Here is a 23,993-nt window from a genome sequence, read left to right as displayed (position 1 = left end):
ATTGTCCCCTGCAACTCTGCTGCAAGAAATGGCACCGCAAGAGGACCGTTCTCACCACCCTGGAGGTGGCTGCTCTTGGCAACGTCCTTCTTTTCTTGGCCTCTTTCTTAGCTTCAGCATTTGGGACCACTTTGAAAGTCACATATGAGTCCCAGACACAGAGTGTAGCAAATGCTGAAAAATTACCTTGAACTTGTGCTTTGACATGGAGAGTGTATGTGCATGTTGTTTTTAAGTCACTTAGACTGAGTACGGTGTAAAGCGAAGGGTCTAGACTCCCAGCTATAGGGTTTGCTTGCGTTGGTCTATATCCTCATCCGTCTAAGTTTTGCATTGCGGCAGCGTCCAAATACACACAGGGCAGGAGACAGCGAGTTCTGGACTCGACTGTGTGCCCACAGAAGAAGCTATGGGGACAGATACCTCACAATCCGGAGGTGAATGGGGCAGCAGTGTGACTGTGGATCATTCAGGGGACTTGTTAACCACGTAGTGTGCATCACAGAGAGGTGGCTTTAGAGGTGGCCCAGTACTGGGTGTAGCTGGTTGGAAGAGTAGTTTCTGAGCAGAAGCCAGCTTTTTCTAGGACCAGTGACCTCTCTGGGCCTTCCACATCCCCCAACCCCATGGGCACAGCTGTAGCTCTCCAGAAAGCACCATGGTTTGAGCCACTTAAGTTCACACTGCAAGAGGCAGCCTCCATGTGGACACTTTCACCCCTCAGGAGCCCACTGCACCCAAGCTGATTGTGCAATTTTCAGACAAGCTGGTACCCCAAAACTTTCCCATCAACTTCATTCTGCCATTACCCAGCAAATTCCTGCCATCCATAAGGTTTCCACCCCACCCTTCATACCACCTACAGCCCACCACCACCAGACGGGGCCTCTGTCAGCCTCCTCTTGGTCATCAGGAAGGCCACAGGAGCTGCCGGGTCACCTTGGGTTGTCTTGCAGGCACAGGGAATTCTAAGAACAGACAGGCTGTGCTTTGTGGTCGTCTTGGGGATCCTACATGCCAGTGAAAATGTGGGAATCACGGCACTCACCCCGTTAATCTTCAACCCACACTGGTGAGTGGAGAGATGGGGTATCTTGAGGTCATATTCCTAAGGTCAGTTTTAAAATAATTCTCTGCATTTCTGTGATAATTTTGAGTAATTTGGGCCTGGCCATTATAGGTGTATAAAGTGCTTTGCATTTTGTATTTGGAAATGCCATGCAGAGTCTGAAAACTGAAGTGGATCTTATGACAAATTTCATTCCAGAGCCACCTGTATCCAGGTGAGGATTCAGAGTCACCCACCATGGGCTCCCAGGAGCGTGTCTGTACATGTAGCTCAGCACACAAAGGAGCACTGATCAGCCCTTCCGAATGTGACACCCCTTCTGTCTCCACAGCAGGCTCCTGAGTCACATGCCATCCACCATCCGCAGAAGCAGCTCAGATGCATCATCACCTGATTGCTTGGGTCCTTAAGCTGGTTGTTAGGTAACTGAAGAGGTATCTTGCACCAGCACTCACAGCAGGCCTCGGTTTGTCGGGCAGGCTCTGGAGTCCTGAGGAACGGCATTTCCCCAAGTCAGCTGAGACCCCATTAGCTGATATGCCTGGAGGGAGGGGTACCCTTGGGGACCAGCTGAGCTTGGCCAGCCTCCGGGCATCTGCACAGGTTCACAGGGCCACTTTGTCCCACACTGTGCTTGTCACTTCCCAGGGAGGGGGAGACACGTCCACAGGACGAAGCCAAGCCACTTTCACTCCTCTGCTTTCTGGAGAAAGCATGCGTCTTCATGGAAGGTCCTTTCGGTTGCTGCATTTAAAGAAATGGTGGGGCTGGCACCTCATCTCCTTAGTCAGAAAGGCATTTTCTGTTGCCCGATTCCTGGGGCATTCTCCAAAATCTGCTGCCGAACTTGAACCTTGTGATCTGCAGCATATCCCAGGAGCTGCCTCAGAGTGTGTCCATCATTTCTGAGGCTAGAACTACCAACTGTCCACATACAAGGCTCCAGGCTTCTGCCCTGATGCCCAGGGCACCCCACCTGGTGTCCAGCTTGTGGATCCCCCACACCCTCACTCCCCAGTGGCTGCCATGGTCACTGCTCCACTCTCGGGTGCTGGCACACAGGCTCGAGAGCACCTTCTGGGCTGCAGGACTGACTTAGAGCTGTAGCTGGCAACTGAGACTGGACTCAGGGCTCTGCCTCTAACAGCCCCTCCTGCCTGCCCACAGCCAGACCGATCTGCTTGCAACGCTGGGTGTGGCCATGCTCAGGCCCCCCACTTCTCTGTCATCTGTGCCCTAGCATGTCCTTGCCCCCCAGATCCCATGGTCTGGGGCTAACGCCAATCCAGGGGTCTTTTCTTCCACTATTCTGGAGGACCCCTCCCCCACACGCTGCCACTTTAGGCATCAGAATTGGTGCTGGCCACTCTCTCCCAGGGCTTCCTCTGAGGCCAGTACCCCATGGCTCACATGGTCGTTCTCAAGTGGGTCCTCTGCTCTGTTTCATCCCACAGCATCAATCTCAGCTGTGTATGGGACCATCTCTGAGCTCAGGAATCACAGGCAATCAGGCCAGACTTCTCTCACTGTCCATGTCACACATGATCCCTAAGGATAGGGTAACCCTGTAGTTTGTGTGTCCTAAAATAGAGGGGGAACCCCAAGCCAACCCTGCTGTCTTATAACTGCAATCTTAATGAGAGAGCTCTTAGCCTGCACTGTTCCATTGCATGATGTGCTGTGAGTAACATAAGCACTTAATAGTGATAACAAAAAAAATATTGCCCCAGTGAATTCCTATAGATGAAATGGCATTAGTTTATCTATCAGATTTTGTTGGTTTAATGCAGATAATTCAACCCACCTTCACGCTTTGTATAAGAGCCTTTGATGAGAAAGGAACTCTTAATACAAATCTTCCTGACTGCTTTAGGCACATGGAGACTACAGAGTGACTCTATGTATTGCACCTGAGAGTGGCTCTTTCTCTAAATATTTTTTCCTCAGACAGGAACAGTCTGGCCCAGTAGAAGAGGATGGGGAGGTTATGCCTGTCATATTTGGACAGGACAGAAGTCAGGTGCTCCCTCCTCCCATGTGTACCTGGGACACTGTGACCACACTGCTAACACAAAGGTCCTGGAAAGCAGGAGAGAAGTGAAGTATGCACACCCTTCATAGCACGCGTGTCACATGCACACCCTTCATGGCACGCGTGTCACATGCACACCCTTCATGGCACACGTGTCACATGCACACCCTTCATGGCACGCATGTCACATGCACACCCTTCATAGCACACGTGTCACATGCACACCCTTCATGGCACGCGTGTCACATGCACACCCTTCATGGCACACGTGTCACATGCACACCCTTCATGGCACGCGTGTCACATGCACACCCTTCATGGCATGCATGTCACAAGCCACAAAACTACAAAATGGCTTTGGCAGCAGGACTCAAAACAGATCTTGGCATAGCCTTTCATTAACCTGCAAAAGGATTAATTTTATTTCTCAGTAACTTAATAGAATTCAAAAGCTAGGACAAAAGGCTTAGAGAAAGCAGAGTCAACCCTAGATAAGTTTCTAAATATATCTTAACTCAGAAATATTCCCCCTCACTCCCAGCAAAGAATTATAGTGGTTCTTCATCATCAAAATGCCAGTATGAAGGGGTGTAGCTCTTGGTAGTCCATAAACAGATGATCGTCGGGGTCAAGAACTCAGATCTGGGGCAACCTCCTGATCCTGACACAACTCTGCTGGCCACTCAGGGCAGGGATGTATCACCCAAGGGCATCCAACCTAGCAGTGGTACACATCTCCACGTGTCAACCTTAGACACAGCCCCTGGTCTCCTGTTCACATCCATGTACTGGGCACCATGTTGAGTGTTTTACAGCCTTCATCTGAGATGAGCTGGGGAGGAATGCTTTCCAGAAGAGGAAACTCAGTCACTTGCCTATCCCTAAATGTGTCCTGAACGTGCCCAGTATGCCACAGAGCAGGTGCCTGGAACAGCTTCCAGAGCCCTCCTCCCTGCCCCAGGGCTTCCACAGAGGCTCTGTCCTCACACTTGTCCTCCTGGCGCTGCTGTGAACTCACACTTACCCACTCAGTGCCAGCTTCTGTGGCATCTTCCCAGAGCCCCTCTAGACTAATGACTGCACTCCTGCAGCCCCTGGACAGGTGGGGTCCTCTGTGTGGTCACAGGGTACCCCAGGGAATTCTTCCAGTCTAAACTCTTGACACTAATATGTATCAGTATGTAAATGATGGAAAATAGGTCTCAACCAGAGTCTCAACTCTTTGCCTCTTGTGAGAGGATGGGAATATGGGGCTTTGGGGGAAGTTGAACAGAGAGGTGATCGGGAGAGAGAGTGGAGGACCAGAGGCAGTGGGCGGGTCTGGGAGCCAGTGCAGCTTCAGTGTGTGTGTCAATTTCAGATGTCCATACACATTATTGTGTATTTCCATGCTCCTGACTTGGGAAGGAATATAGTAAGTACACCTGTTTGTTTGGTTGGTTGGTGTGAAGAGTAAAGGAAAGAGGCAACACAATGCTACAGGGACGTGACTCGTCACAGCACTATCCCCAAACTGTCTACTCCCACGTGGGGGAAGAAAAAATCTGAGGGGAACTAATCCAAAATTGCTAATTTAAGATTTTGGAGTGATAGATGCAGTCTATTCAATTAGATCTTAGGAATTGGGAGCAGAAAAACATAATCACTTAAAAAAAAAAAAACAGAGATAAAGAGTCATTTACATGGGAGGAAGGAGCTAACCCCCCACTCAGAAGAGACAAATATGATTAAAGTGCTAATCATCAACATATTGTTGTCAAGGAGAAGGCCTGCTCCAGCTATTTAAATGCTCAGAGTATATTTAGAATATTTATTATGCATAAATTATTGTAATTGAGCAGTTAGGAGATGAATATAATTTGGACCCAGTGTGAGTAAAAGTTCACAAACATCTGTGTTGTCAAATATTTTAAATTCAGCTGCTTCTAAGCACTTCTATTGCCTTGCAGTTTATACTCAAAGGAGTTCTTTCTGTGGCCTGCTTTAGTAAGTGAAGCTAATAGTTGAAGTTAACAACCGATTTGTACATGTGTATCAAAATTCTTACAGACAGGCTTGGCACCTGTAGCTCAGCGACTAGGCGCCAGTCACATAAACCAGAGCTGGCAGGTTCGAATCCAGCCTGGGCCTGCCAAGTAACAATGACAACTGCAACCAAGAAATAGCCGGGCATTGTAGCGGGCACCTGTAGTCCCAGCTACTTGGGAGGCTGAGGCAAGAGAATCACTTAAGCCCAAGAGTTTGAGGTTGCTGTGAGCTGTGACGCCACAGTACTCTACCCAGGGCAACATAGTGAGACTCTGTCTCAAAAAAATTAAAAAAAAAAAAAAATTCTCACAGAGATCAGTGTCTTTGGTGGGTTAGGCAGTCTTCATGCCTGTCTACAATTGCATTCATGTAATTTTCTTGCTAATATTACGGTTACACCCATGTCATTGGGCCACATGCTTTTGTCCACCCTAATGGCCTCTTCTGTGTGACCCTCTCTCAAAGCTCCTAACACTCTACTGTCTGAAATGAGTCCAAGGAGCGGGTGCTACTACTCCAGTGCTCCAAAAGACAGGGTCCTCAGGAGCCGGAGATGCTGGCTAACATCCTGAACTGACATTCCCTATGGGACTTGACCACCTAATGGGTAATTGGGAGAAGTGGAGTCAGCTAGGGCTTCAGAACCTAGCTCTGCCTTCCCACTGTCCTCCCCACACCCTCTGTGCCCTTCCAGCTCCAGCTCCTGCCCAGTGTGAGAGACCACTCTCCTCAGCGTTTGGCACCCGAGGGAGCATGAGGCGCCGTGCTGTGCCCATGGGCCTGGGACTATGTGACCTTCCCCAGGTCCAGAGCCCACCCCTCTTTTTTTCCAGGGGGCCACTCCTCATAGGCACATTTGCAGAAGGGACACAGTGCACATTTGACCCCCACACTGGGCACCCACAGAGGGTCCTCCGGATCTTCATCTCTCACCCCATGAGGCAGGCTGCTCCCTGAGTCTCCAAGGTCCTTCTATAGCTCAGAGAATGTGAGCATCTTCCACCTCCCTTCCCTCCTCCCTCTCCTCTCCCCACCAAAGAGGCCCCTGAAGATAATTTAGGAGACAATGGTAGGTTTGGAAGAGAGGAGTTGCACCACCGCTGCTACTTTCACCATCCTCTGGCTGACAGGCCAGCTGAGCCCCCTCCCCCTCATTGTGAATGCAGACACAGCCCACAAAGCTCAGTGAAGCTGTCACCAGGAAAGCCACAGACATCACATCGCACAGCAGCCATTGAAGGTACCTAAAAATATTGTTTACATTTATCTTTAAAAATGCAAGTCCAAATGTTAGTTATTATTTAGTGCCTTAATATGGTAGCCCATATATTTATATATCTCAGTTATGGTTATTAATATTTTCAGAGCTATATTCTAATGTTTTCCAATATATTTGGTTCCCATTTTAAGCCTCAGGTTTTATTTCATACACCTAAAAACCCTATTCTGAGACAAGGTCCATGGCACTAAAAAGACCTGACCCCTAGCGCAATCAGCCAGTACCTACCCTCTATCCACCCCCAGGCTTGGTCCTTTGCCCGGACCTCCCCAGGGGTGTACCTCCTCCTGTATCCTCCCAAATCTGCCTTCGGGAATCTTAATACCAGGAAACCCAAGCTTCCCCTCTGGACAAGCCACTACAAGTACCCACCCAGCCCACCACCTCTTGTCCCTCAGTAAAAGGCCTGGCCCTCCCCTCCCTCAGTAAAAGGCCTGGCCCACTAGGTTTTCTGGGTACAGCAGGAGAAAATGCTAAGTTGATTTGTGGGGGCCACCTGCAGCCTCTGGGAAGGCCACAGCCTCCCACGTATGAGAGCCACAGAGATCGGTGTGTAGGTGGAGGGCAGCCAGCTGGCCTTGCTGCCTTCACACCCAGAGGGCAGCAAGCTGGAGCTGAAGACAGAAAGTCCTCGTGTAGCCCCTGGTATGCCAATACCCTCCTGACTCTGTGAAGGGAGTGTTTCCAGCTCCTAGCTGACCCCTCTGAGCTGCACAGGATGCCAGGTATTAGGGACCCAGTGCAGGCTGGAACAAAGGCCCTACCCTAATAGGAGCTGACCCATAGGGATCACTGACCCTCAGGATGTAGGCTCCTGTCCTGGCCACTATAGCTGTACTTCCTGCAAAGGTGACCTTGTGCTGTCCTTCCTGGAGCCTGGTGGAATCTCTGCCCAGTGATGGGGCCCCAGTCCCATTTTCACCGGCTGTGGGTGAGGCCAGAACCTCCCACCAGCTCCCCACCTATTGACTGGGACCCAAGTGATCACATGTGTTTTCAGGATGAACTTGGTCTGACTTTCCCAGTCACATTCGCATCAGCACCAGCATCTGTGAGACGGAGCATTTAATGAGCCTAGAGACATCACAGTGTCCTGTGTTCATGGGGATCCAGCTTTGCAATAACCAACTCCCTCTGTGGAAAGGCATAGACCCCTCAATACCTTCAGAGAACCAGAGTCCCTTGGCCTGGCCCTGGCAGTTTCTTTTGTCCTCTGGATTTACAAAGAGGAGGCAATTACAAAGAGGACAGGGTAGGCTAACGCCAGACTCTCCCAGCTCTCTGCTGGCCAAGGACTGCTGGGGCTGAGCTGAGGCCGGCCCAGAGGGGCAGCCCTGGAGCATGTCTGAGAGTCAAAGCACCAGGCCCCCGGGCAGCACAGGCTCAGGCTATCTCTCCTTCTCTTGTCAGGGTCATTTCTGACCAGGCAGATGATGTTCCTGCTAGCCTGTTGTTCTGCCAAGACACAAAGCCCCCGAGGAGAAAAAGATATCATCCCAACAGAAGTTTCATTACCTTTATATTTTACTCTCATCTTTTGAAGCTAGAAAAAAGATGTTCTGTATCAAAATGATCCTTCCCGCCGTGCTTAATGCTAATGTTCTCCACATAATAAAGCTAATGGAATATTTTACACAGTGAAAATAGCTGCAGTGACCTTTTCTTCTTTCTGGAAGAGTATCTCATTTTCTTTTCTCTCTCTTACCATTTCCATTCCACCTTATTTTTTTTTCCTTTCCATTTCAAATATCAAACTCACATAACCAGATGACCAGATGTCTTCATTTCCGTAATTAAAACAAAAACAAAACTACTGTCAGATAATACAAAAGGACACTTATTTTCCTCCAGCTATGGCCTCTGCAAAACCTCATGCTCTTATCTGAGAAGGCTGAGATTTACAGGCTCCGTTGGGGGGAGGCCTGAAGCCTCCTCTCAAGTAGAACTTCTGCAAGGGATGGAGGCAGGACATGGGCTTCGTTTGATTCATTGTGTTGTTTAATGCTGGAAAAGTGAAAAAGTCTGTGTTAGTCTGTGGGTGTGCATGGAGCCCTCGTGTGATGCTGACCATGATCAGGGCACAAGGATCCTCTAAACAGGGTGCACGGAAGGACCTGGACAGGCTGGGTGGCGTGTCTGCCTAAGCTCCCATGGCCCTCAATGCATCCCCTCTGAAGAGGAGGGCCCAGGGCACCCCACCTGATGTCCAGCCGTCACTGTCGTGATTAGATCTGTTCTCATCAAATGTCTCTGTTATGAAAGGTCCTGGAAGGCAGCCAGTCCCTGTGCAATGGTAATCAAGTCTCTTTCTATTGCTCAACATTTGGGAAGTGTCAAGAGAAACAAGACGAGGGGGGCTTGCTTGGGCCTGTCTATACCTAGCACAACACCGAACTCGCATGGGGACTTTGTCCGGAAGGGCTGGGACACGAGGAGAAGCTGAGTTCAGAGTGTCCTGTTACTGATTCATTCCTCGGCCAGAAAGGTGCTTTTCTCCTAGAGATTTTGCTTGTTGCTTACAGGGGAGGAGAAGTTGGTGGGAATATTTAGGCTTCCAAAAGGGGCAGCCACACAATCAGAGAGGAAGTTTGATGGATCCATGGCACCTCTCAATGGACCAGTCTGAGTGCGTTTCCTGCCACCTGTCATCCTCACATTGCTGCTAACAGAGGATCCTCAAGGCTGTGGGTATTTATGTGGCATACACAGGAGCGTACATTTGCGTACATAAGCACAAGTGTATATACACACACAGAGTTCAAGAACCTCGCCCATGCCATGCATTGTATTTATTTTTAATGTTTATAATTCAGATAAATGTAGTCTATCACTGTGTGATTGTATAGCCCCAACTATCTACAATATTTCCATTATCTTACGAGACTAGAATATACCTTATTCCAAACCACATGTGGCATAGCCCAGCCTCTTTCTTGATTAAATCAGAGTTCATATCTTCCAGTTCAGTGGCACTGAAGGAAAAAAGAGAGAATGATACTAAGCCTTCTGGGTCCAGACCCTGTGTGAAACAAGGCAGATTGCCAACTTTTACACACAAGGAAACTGAGGCCCAGAGAGTATAAATATGGACCCAAAAGCACACAAACTAATAAGAGGTTCCAAACCCCAACCTCCAAGCAGAGCTTCCCTGAGACTCTACAGGAGGTAAATTTAATTTCAAGGTAACTTTGCATCATTTTATGCTAACTTCCAGTCATAGTCTATGTAATTCTTACTGGTTTTACAGGGAAAGCATTTTATATGTAACACCTGCTCCTGGTTTTCTGAATAACCTCAAAATTTTATTTAGGACAATGATTCAGTTATTGCTGTAAAACAAACCATCCCATACTTGGTACAATAAACAACTTTTTCATATGCTCATGGTTTCTGTGGTTAGGAGGGAGAGGTACAGTGGGCATAGTTCATCTCTGCTCCTTGATGTCTGGGATCTCAGGAAGGAATATCCAAGCCTGGAGGTTACTTGATAGATGGAGGCTGGAAACACCTGGAGGTGTCTTCACTTGCATGTTAATCAGCACTGGCTGTTGGCTGGGACTTCAACAGGCTTTCCATGGAAGGACCCATTCCATCGCCTTTCTACATGGCCTCTGCACATGGGCTAAGTTGAGCTTCCTCATAGCATGGCAGCTGGATTCTAAGAGCTGGTATCCCCTGTTGTCAAGGTGGAATACGAGACCTTGCTGTGGCCCCACCATCAAACTGATTGAGGTATTCATGGGAGAATACAGATGTCAAGGCTTTAGTAGAATGTGAGGGACGAGAAATATTGCAGCAGCCATTGTGGGAATAGAGAATCCGACACAGCTGCATTTCAAGGATAAAGGAAAATTATACACACAACACGTTTGTATTACTAGGTTCACAGGAAAATGAATAGTGGCAGAACAACTGCCTTTCCTAAACACTTTGTTGAAGAATAATGTATCAAATTAGCAAAACCTCTGAGACCTAAAATGCCTTCTAGTTGATGACTTCATGGCATAACTATAGTAAAAAGAAAAAAAGGTAAAGGGCGTTGTTTCTCAAATGCTATCACACCTATCAAATGCATGTATGCATGTTGGTGGGTATAAACATATTGCCTGATAAAGACAGACGGGCTAAGAATCTTCTGAATCTTCGGTGGGCACAGCCAACAGCAGCGTTATACTAGCAAGTTTAAATGATAGCATTAAATATTTTAAGGAATCTTTAAAAATAAGCTAAGTTAGCATATTCCTTCAAATACTTGCCACCTTAAAAGCATTTGCTAATCTTCAACATGCATCTCATTTGTTACTCTAAAAGCAGAGTGCTGGGAAAGCTTATCATATTTACTTAGGTGAATCATTTATTGCCTCATATGTTCACTGCACTTTGAAGGTTCAGGCTGGCAGCCTGGGCACTTGGTTAGCCCCCATTTGGCAGTCTCTCTTGTCAAGTGGCCATTTACAGAATGCATCTGCTAGGACTTGCTCAAATACTATATTTCCAAGTAAGCACCCTGCTTATTTATATTTTCAGGTAACTCTTTTTCCATTTGGTCCCAAGCCTCTTTGCTGATGTGTCTGGTGGATCTCATTACTTCTTCTGTGTTCAGACCTGAAGCAGCCTGGTCTCTGTCTGGCATACTTTTGCTAGAGGCAAAACTCTATCCTGAAAAACAAACTGATAGAACAAATTTGAAGATATACTTTTTCTGGAGTGCACGTCAGGCCCACTGTACACTCATGACATCAGAAGGTCAGCAGACGACCTCTGCCTCGTGCCCTGCCGCCGTGTGAAGGAGCCTTCAGCATAATAACACTGGACTGAGCCGGGGCAGCTGTAAGACGCACACTCTGATGAAGGAGGAGCATATGGGGGAGACCCAAAGCTGAGGGGAGAGGCACAAAGAAAGACATTAGAGGAGTTAGAAGCTTCTGGTGCCTCAGTCTACACCAAACATCCACCGTGCTTCAGCTTCTGGCCAAATTTATGTAAATTCTCATACTAAAGTGTTACCTCAGTATTTACTGCCCTGTACCAGATGTTTGTCTTTCAACAAAATATTACAAGACATGACAAAAGTCATGAAAAGATGGAACAGACACAGCAGTCTTCAGAACCAAACTCAAATAGGACTCAAACAGTGGAATTATCAGACAGAGAATTTTAAACAACTGTGATCAGTATGTTAAAGGCTGTACTGGAAAAGATAGACAACACACAGGACCATGAATAATGCCTGCAGAGAGATGAAGAGAAACGCCAGAAATGAAAATCAGTAACAGAAGTGAAGAATGTTTTTGTTGGGCTTGTGTGCAGACTTGACACAGCTAAGCGGGGTTTGGTGAATGTGAAGACAAGTCAAAAGAAATGAACCAAACTGAAATGCACAAAGAAAAACAATGAAAAACAAAACAGCAGGACAGAACATCCAACAACTATGGGACAATATGAATGTGTGTGTAACATATGTGAAATTGGAATACCAGAAAAGAGAAGAAATATTTGAAGAAATAATAGCCAAGAGTTTTCCAATATGAGTAATGGACACAAACCATACCGAACATCAAAAACTTAGAACAAAAACATAAATGAGCAAACAAAAGAAGCCTAGCTATATTATTTATTAACTATAGGAAATTGAAAACAGAGAGAAAATCTTGAAGATGTCTGGGAAGGGACATTTTACCTACAGAGAAAAAAGGATAAAAATTCCCGCAGACTTCTCATCAGAAACTCTGCACCTGAAAATGGAACTGAACACAGTCTTTAAACATCTGGAGCAATAAACAAACAATCTTCACAAAACTACCAGCCTAGAATCAAATAGTTTTCAAAAGTTAAGAATAAATAAAAACCGCCTAAGACAATTGAGGGAATTCAATATAAAAGAAACTCTCAGGTTGAAGGAAAATGATATAAGTAAGAAACTTGGGTCTACACAGAGAAAGGAAGAACAAAAAAGGAAAAAACAGAAGTGAAATATAATCTTTTATTTTTCTTATTCTTTGTTTGTTTGTTTGTTTTTGCAGTTTTTGGCTGGGGCTAGGTTTGAACCCACCACCTCCAGCATATGGGGCCAGCGCCCTACTCCTTGAGCCATAGGGGCCACCCTATTTTTCTTATTCTTAATTTATCTAAAAGGTAACTATCTGTTTAAGGCAGTAATAGTAACTCTAAGTTCAGTGATTATAGCATCTGTAAAAGTGAAAAATGAACCATATAAAATGTTCAATTAAAATCAAAGAAAGCTGAAAAACAGATAAAAAGAAACATAACAAAACACAACAAATAAATTATACAAAGAGGGTAGCCATTAATCTAACTATATCAATAATCCCTTATACAAAAGTAATCTCACTTTAGTTAAAAGAGGTAGTTAGACTGAATTAACAAAATGAGACTTAAATACCAGGGATGCTGAAAAATGTATACACATTTTAAGACATCTTGTTGGAAGTAAAATTGATCATTCCCCAAAAGTATGCAAATTGCTAGTAAACTGAATGTGCGTAACGTGTCTAGGTACACTTGACCAGTAACAATTCCTTCAATTCAACTTTGAAAAGTAAGACATAAATAATGTCTCTTAAAATGTGCACCCTCTGTACGTGCTGTTTATAAGAAACATACTTCAAATATAAAGACATGAATGTATTAAAAGTCAAAGGAGGCTCAGCGCCTGTAGCTCAGTGGCTAGGGCATCAGCCACATACACCAGAGCTGGCCAGTTGGAACCCAGCCTAGGCCTGCCAAACAACAATGACACTATAACCAAAAAATAACTGGTCATTGTGGCAGGTGCCTGTAGTCCCAGCTACTTGGGAGGCTGAGGCAAGAGAATCACTTAAGCCCAAGAGTTTGAGGTTGCTGTGAGCTGTGATGCCATAGCACTCTACTGAGGGCGACATAGTGAGACTCTGTCTCAAAAAAAAAAAAAAGAAGGAAAGAAAAAAGTAAAGGATAGGGAAAATATACTACACTAACACTAATAAAAATAAAGCTGTAGTAGCTATATTAATTTCAAACAAAACTGACTTCAGAACAAAAAAGATTATCAGGGGTAAAGGGCTACATTGCATAATGAGAAAGGGAGCAATTCCCAAGAAAAAAGGACAATCCTAAGCATAAATATTCTAAACCACAGAGAGTCAAAATATGAGACAAAACCTGATAGAACTGAAAGAAGAAAAAGATACAATGCTAGTTGGAGACTTCACCCATCTGTCAGTAATTGATAGATCAAGCAGGCAAAAAATTAGTAGAGACATAAATCAAGCCAGGTATAGTGGCTCCCAGCACTCTGAGAAGCTGAGACAGGAAGATCCCTTGAGCTCAGGAGTATGACACCAGCCTGAGCAAGAGTGAGACCCCATCTCTACTAAAAATAGAAGAACTAGTTGGGCGTTGTGGTGCATGTGCCTATACCATGGACTCTAGACTGGGGCAACAGAATGAGACTCTGTCTCAAAACATTACAGCAACAAAAAAAAGATATAGATCAGAAAAGATGACCTAACCAGTGCCATCTGTCCACTTGACCTCACTGATATTGAAAGAACATTCTCTCCCACAGCGGAACATACATTCTTCTCATGAACACTTGAAACCATCACAAGATGGACCATATCCTGAGTCCCAAAACAGCCCCTAAACTATTGGAAAGAATTTAAGAAAATACAGAGTAGATGGTAGATCACAAAGGGATGAAATAGAAATCAATAACAGAAAGATACCCAGACATGTGGAACTTTAGAAAAAAACTTCAGAATAACTTGATAGACCAAAGATTAAATCGCAAGGAAAAAAGAAGAAAAAAAATCATCCAAACCAAATGTCAGTTCTCTGAAAAGATTAGAAAAGAAACATCAGTAAAAGTTGAAGAATTTAATACAATTACAAGCCTTTGTCCCAGATAACCAGGGGCTAAGGAGACAGGTGGAGGAATGGAAGAGGGGTCATCCTGCCTCTGGGACACTGAACACAGAAGATGAGAGCACTGTCAACAGCACTATGCCTGCAAATAGATGAAACTCACCAATTCCTCAGAAATACGAACTGCCAAGAACTCACTCAAGGAGCAGGGGATAAGCTAAGTCACCCTACATCTATAAGAACAGGGGTTCTTGCTCTTGTCTGTGCATGGAATCATCCAGAAAATGTGGAAAATGTTAATGTCTGGCTCCTGCACCTGGGAGGTTTTACGTGATCAGTCTGGGGTGGCACCTGAGCGCCCTCCTGATTCTGTTGCAGGACCAAACTCATTGGGCCTCCATGTTCTGATGTCCTTTGAGCAAAGGGTGTTTCCCTGTACTTATGAAGACTTCCCTGTGGCATGCCTTTCTGTAGCTCAAGCACTGAGGGCTTCTCCAATATCTGCAACTCGTCCTGACCCCAGTTCGGTCTCCAGTTCTAGAAATGTCAGTTGATTTTCAGCAAGAACAAAATGCTTTGTAGTAAACTAAAGGGGGACACTTTGTGAGCTTGTGTCTGACTCTGCAGTCTCACTGTCAGGTGGAGGACCCCAAAAGAAGGGCCAGCTCTTCAGTACCTCGCTACCCTAACCTGGATCAGGGCTCCCCTCTGGACACGAGTGGCCTTAGAGAATCAAATGTTTATAGCCACTTGGCAGAGACCATCAAGCCTGGAGAGTAAGATGGTCATGAAAAATTCAAGAGTGAGCTCTCGCCACCGTGGCAGTATCTTTAAATCTTTTATTCATGTCTTTGGCGCTCAGCATGGATGTTGAATCATTTTTGATCATTTGTACTTAACGGCACTCAGCAGAACAGCCCCCACCTAGGACTGAGCAAGCTCCACTGAGGGCAGCAGATGCACAACTCACTCTCGGGGCACCCACAGCCTGCTCTTCCTCCTACTTTCTCATGTAAGGATTCTGGAAGAAAAGGGAGCGTCAGCACCAGCTGCCAGAGGGCAGAATGCAAGCCTGAGTGTCCTCAGGTCGGCCCTCTTCTGAAGTGAGAACAGGTCACCCTGGGGACTTGGGCATCTGCAGTACAGCACTTCTACAGCCAGCAGCCCCAACATCTTCACAAGTGGCTCTGTCCCCTGCCAGCTCCTCAGCCTGGTCCTCCCCTGGAGCAGTTACTGGTATGTGGGCCACTCAAGGGCCCATGCTTTATATCAGAGAAAACGAATTGATTTCTGAGGGAAGAAGGATCATTGTTACTTACTGGAGGAAGGAGTCATGGTCCCCAGGGAGAATGTCCACATCGGGAAAGGCCATGGAGACACACAGGGAGATGCGTGGCTGTAAGTGGCGATGTGGGCTTTGCACTGAGTCCCACTGAGTCAGAAACGCTGAGAGCAGGAGCAGGGAAACAGGGCCCTCAGGGGCTGTCTGGCTGCAGCCACACCAGCCATCCCTGGTGAGGCCCACCCTGTCCCTTCTGCTGAGAGCTCCTCTCCAGGGCTCTGCTGTGGCCATCATGAGCTGGCCGTCTGCCTGCCCGTGGTTCTGCCAGAACAGAGAGTGAGACCGACCTCAGCTTCCTAGCCTTCCGGCCTCCCTACTACAGAACTGGGCATGAGGAAGGGGAGCAGGTTTATACTCTCGCCACAGCCTCTAGGTGGATCTCAGACCTAGACGCTGAAAGGCAGGGAGGTGGTGACCTGGAGGGTCTCCTCCTGAGAAAGGCAGATGCTGCCATGCACCTCAGCAGTGCCCTGGGACTGGCCCACAGGAGCCCTGAGACGGAGCCTTGACCCCCCTGGCCTGGTGACATCAGTGACTCACCCCAGGCCATGTGCCTAGACAGGCTCTGACACAGAGCCTGCTCACACTGCCTGTTGCTCAGGCAGACACCAGGCTGCACCAGAGCTGCAGACACCGGGCTTGGGGCCATGCGACAGGCTGGCTGAAGTGACCCACAAAGGCCTGCCCAAAACAGAACCAGGGCGTGCACCAAAGGGAGGTTGAGATACCATTCTCTATAGACACAGCTCCTGTCGAGTTGAAGAGGAAACTCCTGCAGGCTCTCAGAAAACTGCTATGGAATTTAGACATTTAGAAGAAAAATAAGCCTCAGAGCGACCTCCCCAGGGGATGAAGCTATACCAGACACAGCTACCCTATTTCTGCTGAAATGAAACTTCACACAAATGACTTCATTGCAGGCAGACGGGAGCCTGCTGAGCAGGATGGTGGGCACTTGGCTGAGGTGCTGCACATAGAGCTTGTGTCTGAGAAGGGGCAGCTCTGGGCAGCTGCCCCTGCGCCATGCAAGGGCAGGCTCGAACCCAACCACCTGTCACATACGAGGCACGTTTGCTCCCCACTGACGGACAGATGTCCTTCCAGGAGTGAGGCAGGGTGCCCTTGGGAGGCCCTTGGCAGCATCCTGGAAGAGAGATGTTTCCATGTGCAATTCTTGAGCAAGAAAATTGATAGTGATGCCTTTGACTCAAAGAGCCTTTCAAAGAGTGGTGCAATCGTTAGCATAACAATATGCCAAGAAAAAAGTGAGATCACAGGAAGAGGAAAGGAAGGAGGTAAGAAGGACATAGCGGGGCCACAGAGGAGGTACTGCCGTTCGCTGGAGCCCCGTTAGATCAGTGCCACACAAATACTCTGGAGAAAGGAAGCCCACCACTGCCTGTGCCCCACTGTCACCATCAGGGCCTTTCCACATACGCAGACGCCACTGAGGCTTCCAAACGGGAAGTGATTTGCAAAGCTAGCTAGGGTGTACTGCTGGTGAGAAGAGACACGTGGGATGCAGGCTTTGCAAAACCATTCCTCACCACCATTTCCAGGGAGGGTTGGGCAAATGCGAGCCTCCCAAAAGGTAGCTTCTGGGAGCAGAGGTAGTGGCAGCTGACAAGGTAGACATGACTGCTTGGAGACACAGGCAAGGTGGCCATGTCCTCCCCCCTCCTTGAAGACCTTGTGCTGACTTTTAGGACCTTCTGTGCCTTGGGGCCATGCAGACGCAGGCCCAGCCTGTGAGTCACAGTCAATGTGCTTCCTCTGCGGGAGAAGCTGCTGGGATGACAGCTATTTCAAGAATCCCAGCAGCTCAGACATAAAAAGACAAAGACCTGAGTAGTTAAGTCACACAGCAAGATGTATGAAGATCAAGAAACACAGAGATGGTGCCCAGTCACATATCATCGGTGAGTGCAAATAAGGTCCCATGAAGGCAGAGCCACTGGGACGGTTCATAGTAAACATGCTGACACTGCCAATTCTCCGCTGAGACCTGGGGGCCCGGGACTCCTGCTCACGGCTGGTGGGAGTGTGAATTGCTGCAGCCACTGGAAAACAGTCTGATGTTTTCTTATAAATGTAAGCAAACATCTCCCTCTCCCACCTACTCTTCCAGGAGAAATGAACCTGTGTGTTCACAGAAAGAGCTGTACAAGATTGTTCATAGCATCTTTGTTCCTCATGACCCCAAACTGAACAGCCAGAGTGGTTAGCGGGCAGGCCAGTGTGGTCAGCAGGCTCTAGTCCTCAGCTTCTTGTGTGTCTGCAGCAACACCACACCTCTGGTTCCAAGGTTGTGGGTCCTGGGAGCCTTGTGCCTCTTTCTTCAGGACGAATCGTCCCTTTGTGCACTGGTCACCTCGTCACCCTGGGCTGTCTATGCTGAGAACCCTACTTCTGGCATTGCTCCTCTGTGAGAGCCTCTGATTATGGAATTTCCCAACTGGAAGGCAGGTGGCTCTGAAGCAGTGGTGATATTAATACCAGACAAACAGAAATCAAGGCAAAACTGCAGGAGTGATGAAGGAGAAATGCTGCAAAGATCAGAGGAGAGCAAGATCAAGCAGTGACTCGGGTCTGGGAGATTATTGGGCTCAGCTGCTGATGTGGAATGGGGTGACTACCTAACTGAGGTCTCAGGCCCCTCTTGTCTAGGGCAATGATGAGAAATAAACACTGTCTTTAAAGTCCCACCTAAGGAGCCTCAGCTTTGAGACTACAGGTAAACCACAGAAATCAATAAGGCTGCAGCTTAGGTGGCTTTGAAGGAAATCTGGGGAAACTGGAGAACAGGATCCTAGAACTTCCCAGCACCTGTGGGCCTAGGTGAGGCTGGAGACCATGGTGGAGAGGTGAGCGTGGGTGGTCAGCAGCTGAAGAGGGCAGCCAGGAGCACGGGAGGCCATGCTGGCCTCAGTGTCCAGTCCAGCAAACAGCACCAACTGCCACACGTCCCAGGACTGTCAGCCTCGGATTCAGTGTTTCTTGGTCTTGAACAAATTTACCAAAACTTCTATTATCACAGAAGGGCAAGACTTGTACATTCTAGGTAAGGAGGAACCTGGCTTGTTTAGCAGGATTGTATTGGGAAAGGTCTCAGGAGCATAACTTCTGCACATAACACCTTAGATCTGCTTAGGTGTCTGGATGTTAAGGAGTTTGAACTGGAAACAAAACACATCGCACAAACCACACAAAAAGGCCTTATCTCTTGCCTATTGCACCTCTCTTGACTTTAAAAAAAAAAAAAACATGAAGCCAACCTTATTTCCAATTACCTTTCAGAGAGTTGTAATAAAATGAGCTGCTTTGGCTTTTTCTAGGCTCCACCTTCATTGCCTCTATCAATTTTTTTTTTTTATTAGTAGATTTGCAGCGTAAATGATTTTTGAAGCTAAGGACCCAACATTTTGAAAAGAGATTATTCAGAGTTACACTAACCAAGACTCTCAAAAATTATGAGCACAGGGTCAGTGCTAACCAGCTGAGCGTGAGCCTGCACTGTCATTCCCTGCTCCTGTCTGCAGACAGGGCCCTCAGACTAGACCAGAATAGTTCTTCATTTCCCAAGGTTTTTACCATTGGAGTGGGGGTGTAGGCCAGGGCTGAGAGGGGAGGGCAGTGAGGAACTTGGAAATCAGTTCATTGAAAACCTTTCTAGTCACATGGAATCCCTGGCTGTTTGGATTTAGTACCTAATTTCATTATAACACTCGTGAAAACATGCAGATCTTGGGAAATCAGGCTGTGTCATTTCCAGGGGATTTTATCAAAACTGTCCCAGAACCACACCAGTGTCCCCTTCTCTGGTTCTGTGTGTGCATCCAGGTAAGACAATGATGTGGCCACTGTTGGGTTAGCAGGGGAATCCTGCAGGAAGCTTCGCTTCCCTTTGTATTTAGGGAAAGAGAACTGTAAACAGGTGTGACTTTGCAAGGAAGAGCCACTCAGGCTTCTGGACACAGGGCCTTACATAACATCTTTTCTTCTGGAATGAATTTGTGAGAAGCCCAAACACAACTTGAAAGAAAGGTGTTTTACGAAGGCCCTGGAGAATTTGCCATGGCTTGTGGGACAGTTTTCTGTTCTTTTTGGTCAATACATTTATGGTTGGCTTCTGCATACCAAATAGTCTCCCGGCAGTCTCCCAGCAGTCTCCAGTGGTTCTTTGACCCCCGGGGGTCAGGCAGTGCTGTGGGGACCCTCCTCCACCATCCTCCACCATCCTCCCTGCTCCCCCTGCACAGCGAGTCGCCCTAAGGCTGGTGATCAGGACGGGAAAGGCTGCAGAGCCCTAATTCTAAAGAGCACTGGCATTTGGAGTTGCCCACTAAGGATGGGCAATTATAGCAAATTATGTCACCAGGCTTTGGAGTGTTTGGGAGCACGGCTAGACTAAGCAAGACTCAGCTAATTATGGTACAATTAATTAATTACTGTTGATGTCGGAGGCTTCCATTCTGTGTTCCCTTAGCTCTGCTTCCCCAAAAATCGCTCATGGTGAGCTCCCAAGCTCAGTTCCAAGGCAGAAAGTTGATAGAAGTAATCAATATAATCTATACTTCTAAAGTTGGAGGAACCAGGCAGAGGCAAAGCACAAAAGCAGGGTGGGTGGTGACATTCACTGCCCAGTTATCTCTGAGCTCAACACTGTGGTCCCTTGCAAAGGTGATGATGTTTTCCAGATTCAGGGAACAACATGCCAATTCCCATGCTTGTCTGTAAATGTACAAGTGTCACTGGTGACATGTGGGCCCAGTGAAGACCTGGTTGTCTGGAGATGGCCCATGAGAGTGAGTAAGAACCTTCTACCTAGGTGCAGGCCTTGCCTTCAGCCTGGCATGGAATGATCCTCCCTGGCTTGGGTCTGCCCTGCCCAGCACTCCACAAAGCTCCCAGAGATCTCAGCCTTGACAGCACCCTGTCCCATCTGCTCAACAAGCCATTCCATTTAAGGCCACCCTCCCCCATGCTGGTCACAGATGAAAGGCATCAGAGCATGGAGGAGGCAAGTGCAACCACAGGAGCCCCAACCCCACAGAGCTGGGCCCAGCACCCAGAACAGGTGAGCGTCCCAGGGCAGGACACTTCTAATACTGGTACGGGGGTTCCATGGTCAACTCCAGCTCTGTGCCCTCCTTTCCTCCTGAGCCCTGAATGACCACTGTAGTTGGGGGTGTCATATCCACATCCTGAGGCAAGAAGGAGAGGAGGGCTAAGCCATCGGATGGGTCCCATATCCTGCCAGGAGAACGAAATGCCCCCAAATTCCCCAGGACAGACCCACCAAGGTCCCTGTAGACCACAGGGGAGGTGGGAGACACAAGTGTGACATTTCTGCTGACACTATGGAGAGGGGCAGTGACCTAAGGGTTGGGAGTGGAATGTGGGGTTTGCTGCAGAAAAACAAATCAGGAACGGACTCCAGAACTCCTCGTTTCTATCCCCTCATGACGCTGAGAATCTGAGTTTTATCAAACCAAAACCACTCATTCTCATTGAGTGCTGAGAATATGGGTATTATATTAGGTGGAAGATTTCACTGGTGATGGAAGGGGCAGACGGGGGTCATGGTCAGGCACTGAATGAGGCCCTGGTCAGGGGAGGACCGGCCAGCTGGAGGTGGCGTCTCTGTGCTTGGTGGGCTCCAGAGATCCTAGCCCATAGTATTCTCTCTGGGAAAGGAGAGCTGTCATTTCCTCCCTCACACCTGCCAGCCAGTAAGAAATAAGAAGTGGACATGCTTTAAATGAAATAAGGTAAGTGGACATGCTTTAGAAAGTTAGGTGTTCTAATAAACAAAGCACTGTTTTTGGCCAGAAAGAGCAGTGCAGGAGATATAGCCTGTCCCTCAAACACGGGTGCTGGAGACCCCAGCCCCTACCCTGGTGGGACTCAAGTGGCAACTCCCAGCCTTGCCTGTGAGGAAGTAGCCAGGGCCCTGCCCACACTTCTTCCTTGCCGTCATGTCCACAGCAGCAGCTAGGGACATGTGCAGCTTCGCCTTTAGCCCTGGTGAGTTCTCTTTCTGGAACCAGAAACACAAACAAGCCCTCCACACCCTGCTCCTTCCCACTTGCTCACCCTGGCTCCCTTTCTCTTCTCCAACTCTGCAGACTAACAAAGCCATGGCCAAGGGGGACTTGCACCAGGCCAGCACCAGCTCCCGGCGGGCCCTGTTCCTGGCCGTGCTGTCCATCACCATCGGGACTGGCGTCTATGTGGGTGTGGCCGTGGCCCTCATCGCCTACCTCTCCAAGAACAACCACCTGTGAGCTTCCTACAGGCACAGGACAGAGGCACAGCTGGGTCTGTGGGGCGGAGGCCATGGGGCTAGCTGGGCAGATGCTGCATGATGCTCATTCTACAGACCATTGCTGAGCAATGCCAGGAAGCCCTGGGATCTTCTGCCAGTCTCTTTTGTTTTTACCTGTTAATTTCATTTTCACAGCACTGTGTAGAGCTCCAGACAGATGGGCACTGCTAGTCCTTCCAAAGGGAAGCTCCAAAGATCTTGACCCTCAAGGCTGTCTCTGGATGGAATCTGGTGGGTTAAAGATGACGCAGCTCTCTCCCCAGTGCCACCACATTAGCAATATACAAACAGCAAAAATAGCTTTTATTTTTATGGAATATGGTGCAATCGGCAGAGGAAAGGGGACACATCACTCCTCTGGTCGTGGCCCTGCTTGAGTCCTTCGTGTCCTCCCGGTCCACGCACCTTCCCTGTAAGAAGAGAACAGGGCTGAGGAGGAGGTGACAGCCCACTGCTGGCCAGACCCCAGCTGCCCTGGCCTGCCAATGGGCCCAACCTGAGAGCCAGCCTGGGATGGGACCTGCCTGCACCCCACATGCCGCCCAGCCTACAGTGCCAGCCTCCCCCAGGACATGCCCACACCCAGCAGCTCACCCGCAGCAGTACACGGTTCTGGGACCTTGCTGATCTAGGACAGGGTGGCAGGCCCAGCCTCCTGCAAGACTCCTCAAGGACAAGCCCCCAGTTGCTCCAGAAACCCCAGGCAGTGGTGCTGTGGGCATCCCTCAGTGTAAAGAAATGAGCGTGCTGCAAAAGAACTGCCGCAGTGGATGCACACCTGGTCACAAGCAGTGACATAAGTGATCCCAGAAACGAGATGGGCCTTACTCTGTCCACTAAATGAATAGCTATTTTCTTGTCATTTTTTTAAGTGCAACTCTTGCTTCCTGCTGCTTAAATTATCAGACAAACGCTGAGGAATAAGTAATCACAGGCATTTTAATAGCATTTCATTGCTGTTTTACGAGTGTTCATTACTTAACAAAAATTATCTTTTAGTTTTTTGCTTAAGACTCTTCTTTCTGATTAACAGCCAGCGCTGGGTTTTGGTTGCTACTTCTTTATACGTGTGTCAGTAACTGCAGAGCCACCAGTCTGTGCTGCTGAAACAGCAGGAGACCTCAGGGAGAGCCACAGTGCCCTCTTCCCTCCCGTACACAGTCAGTAAATGTCATTGTCTCCACCCCTCAGTGGACACAGAAACCCTCTGTCCAGCACAGGGATTTCTCCCAGCACTCAATTCCTGACACCTGCATCTCAGCCCAGAAATCCTGATTGGGTTGGTCAGGGAGGCAGCCTGGTGAGTGCAGTGCGTAGCAGAGGCTGGGGCCACCACCCTGGAATAAGGACCACAGGTTTGGGGTCCTCACCTGCTGCTCTCCCCCTTGACCTTGAGTATCTAAGAGTGTGAGAATTATGAGCACTGTCTCCCTTGTCAGATGCACCATCCATCCAGTGTTTGTCTCTAGTGGATGGTCCAAAATGTATTCTCAGGCCTTATCCCTCAGAAGCATATATGGAAGCCCAGCATCCCTGTAAGAATCGGAATCCCCTGGCTGTAGAAAGCATGGATCTGAATCCAGTTGTGCCATTTTCTAGCTGTGTGATCTTGGATCAATGTCCATGCCTTTCTGAGCCTCACTGCAGGATTGCATAATGAGCAAGGCCAGTTTCCTGGACCTGCTGGGCATTGCTCGGTGCCTGGCATGGGCAGGTGGAGGTCCCCTGGCAGGGTGACCATAGCTAATCTGTGTCTCCCCACCTTTCAGCCCAGCCTCAGGGTTTATTCATCATGAGCCACTGTGAAAAATGGGCTTCTTTGTGTCTGTGCTGAAGTGGTCCATGCCTCCAGATCTGGTGAGGAGGTAGAATCAATCTGTATGTCCTCACCCCCAGCTCCATCAGCACTGTCCTGGTCTCCCTAAGCCAGGGCCTCTGTGCAAGCACCTGTCCTCCTGCTGGACCAAGCCTTTCTTGATGCAAGAGTGTCAGTTTCCCAGGCTTCAGCTCTCTCTGCACTTTCCTGAGCTCAGCTGAATCCTTCTTAAG

At 48.1% G+C, this 23,993-nt stretch overlaps 1 protein-coding gene across 4 annotated transcripts in view; it reads left to right on the top strand.

Moving 5' to 3' along the window:
* The window catches only part of SYNDIG1 (synapse differentiation inducing 1), a 128,001-nt gene extending 105,065 nt beyond the window's left edge, over window positions 1-22,936 (top strand). For all 4 annotated transcript variants that reach the window (XM_053578811.1, XM_053578810.1, XM_053578813.1 and 1 more), the window contains exon 4: window positions 21,745-22,936. In XM_053578811.1, the coding sequence (XP_053434786.1) occupies window positions 21,745-21,903 (159 nt within the window). In that variant the 3' untranslated portion in view covers window positions 21,904-22,936. The remainder of the gene's footprint in view (window positions 1-21,744) is intronic.
* The last annotated feature ends 1,057 nt before the right edge of the window (window positions 22,937-23,993 follow it).

Source organism: Nycticebus coucang, chromosome 24, assembly GCF_027406575.1.
Source record: "Nycticebus coucang isolate mNycCou1 chromosome 24, mNycCou1.pri, whole genome shotgun sequence".
Taxonomy (NCBI): Eukaryota; Metazoa; Chordata; class Mammalia; order Primates; family Lorisidae; genus Nycticebus; species Nycticebus coucang.
The sequence above is the reverse complement of the archived record's forward strand: the minus strand, read 5'-3'. Positions and strand labels throughout refer to the sequence as shown.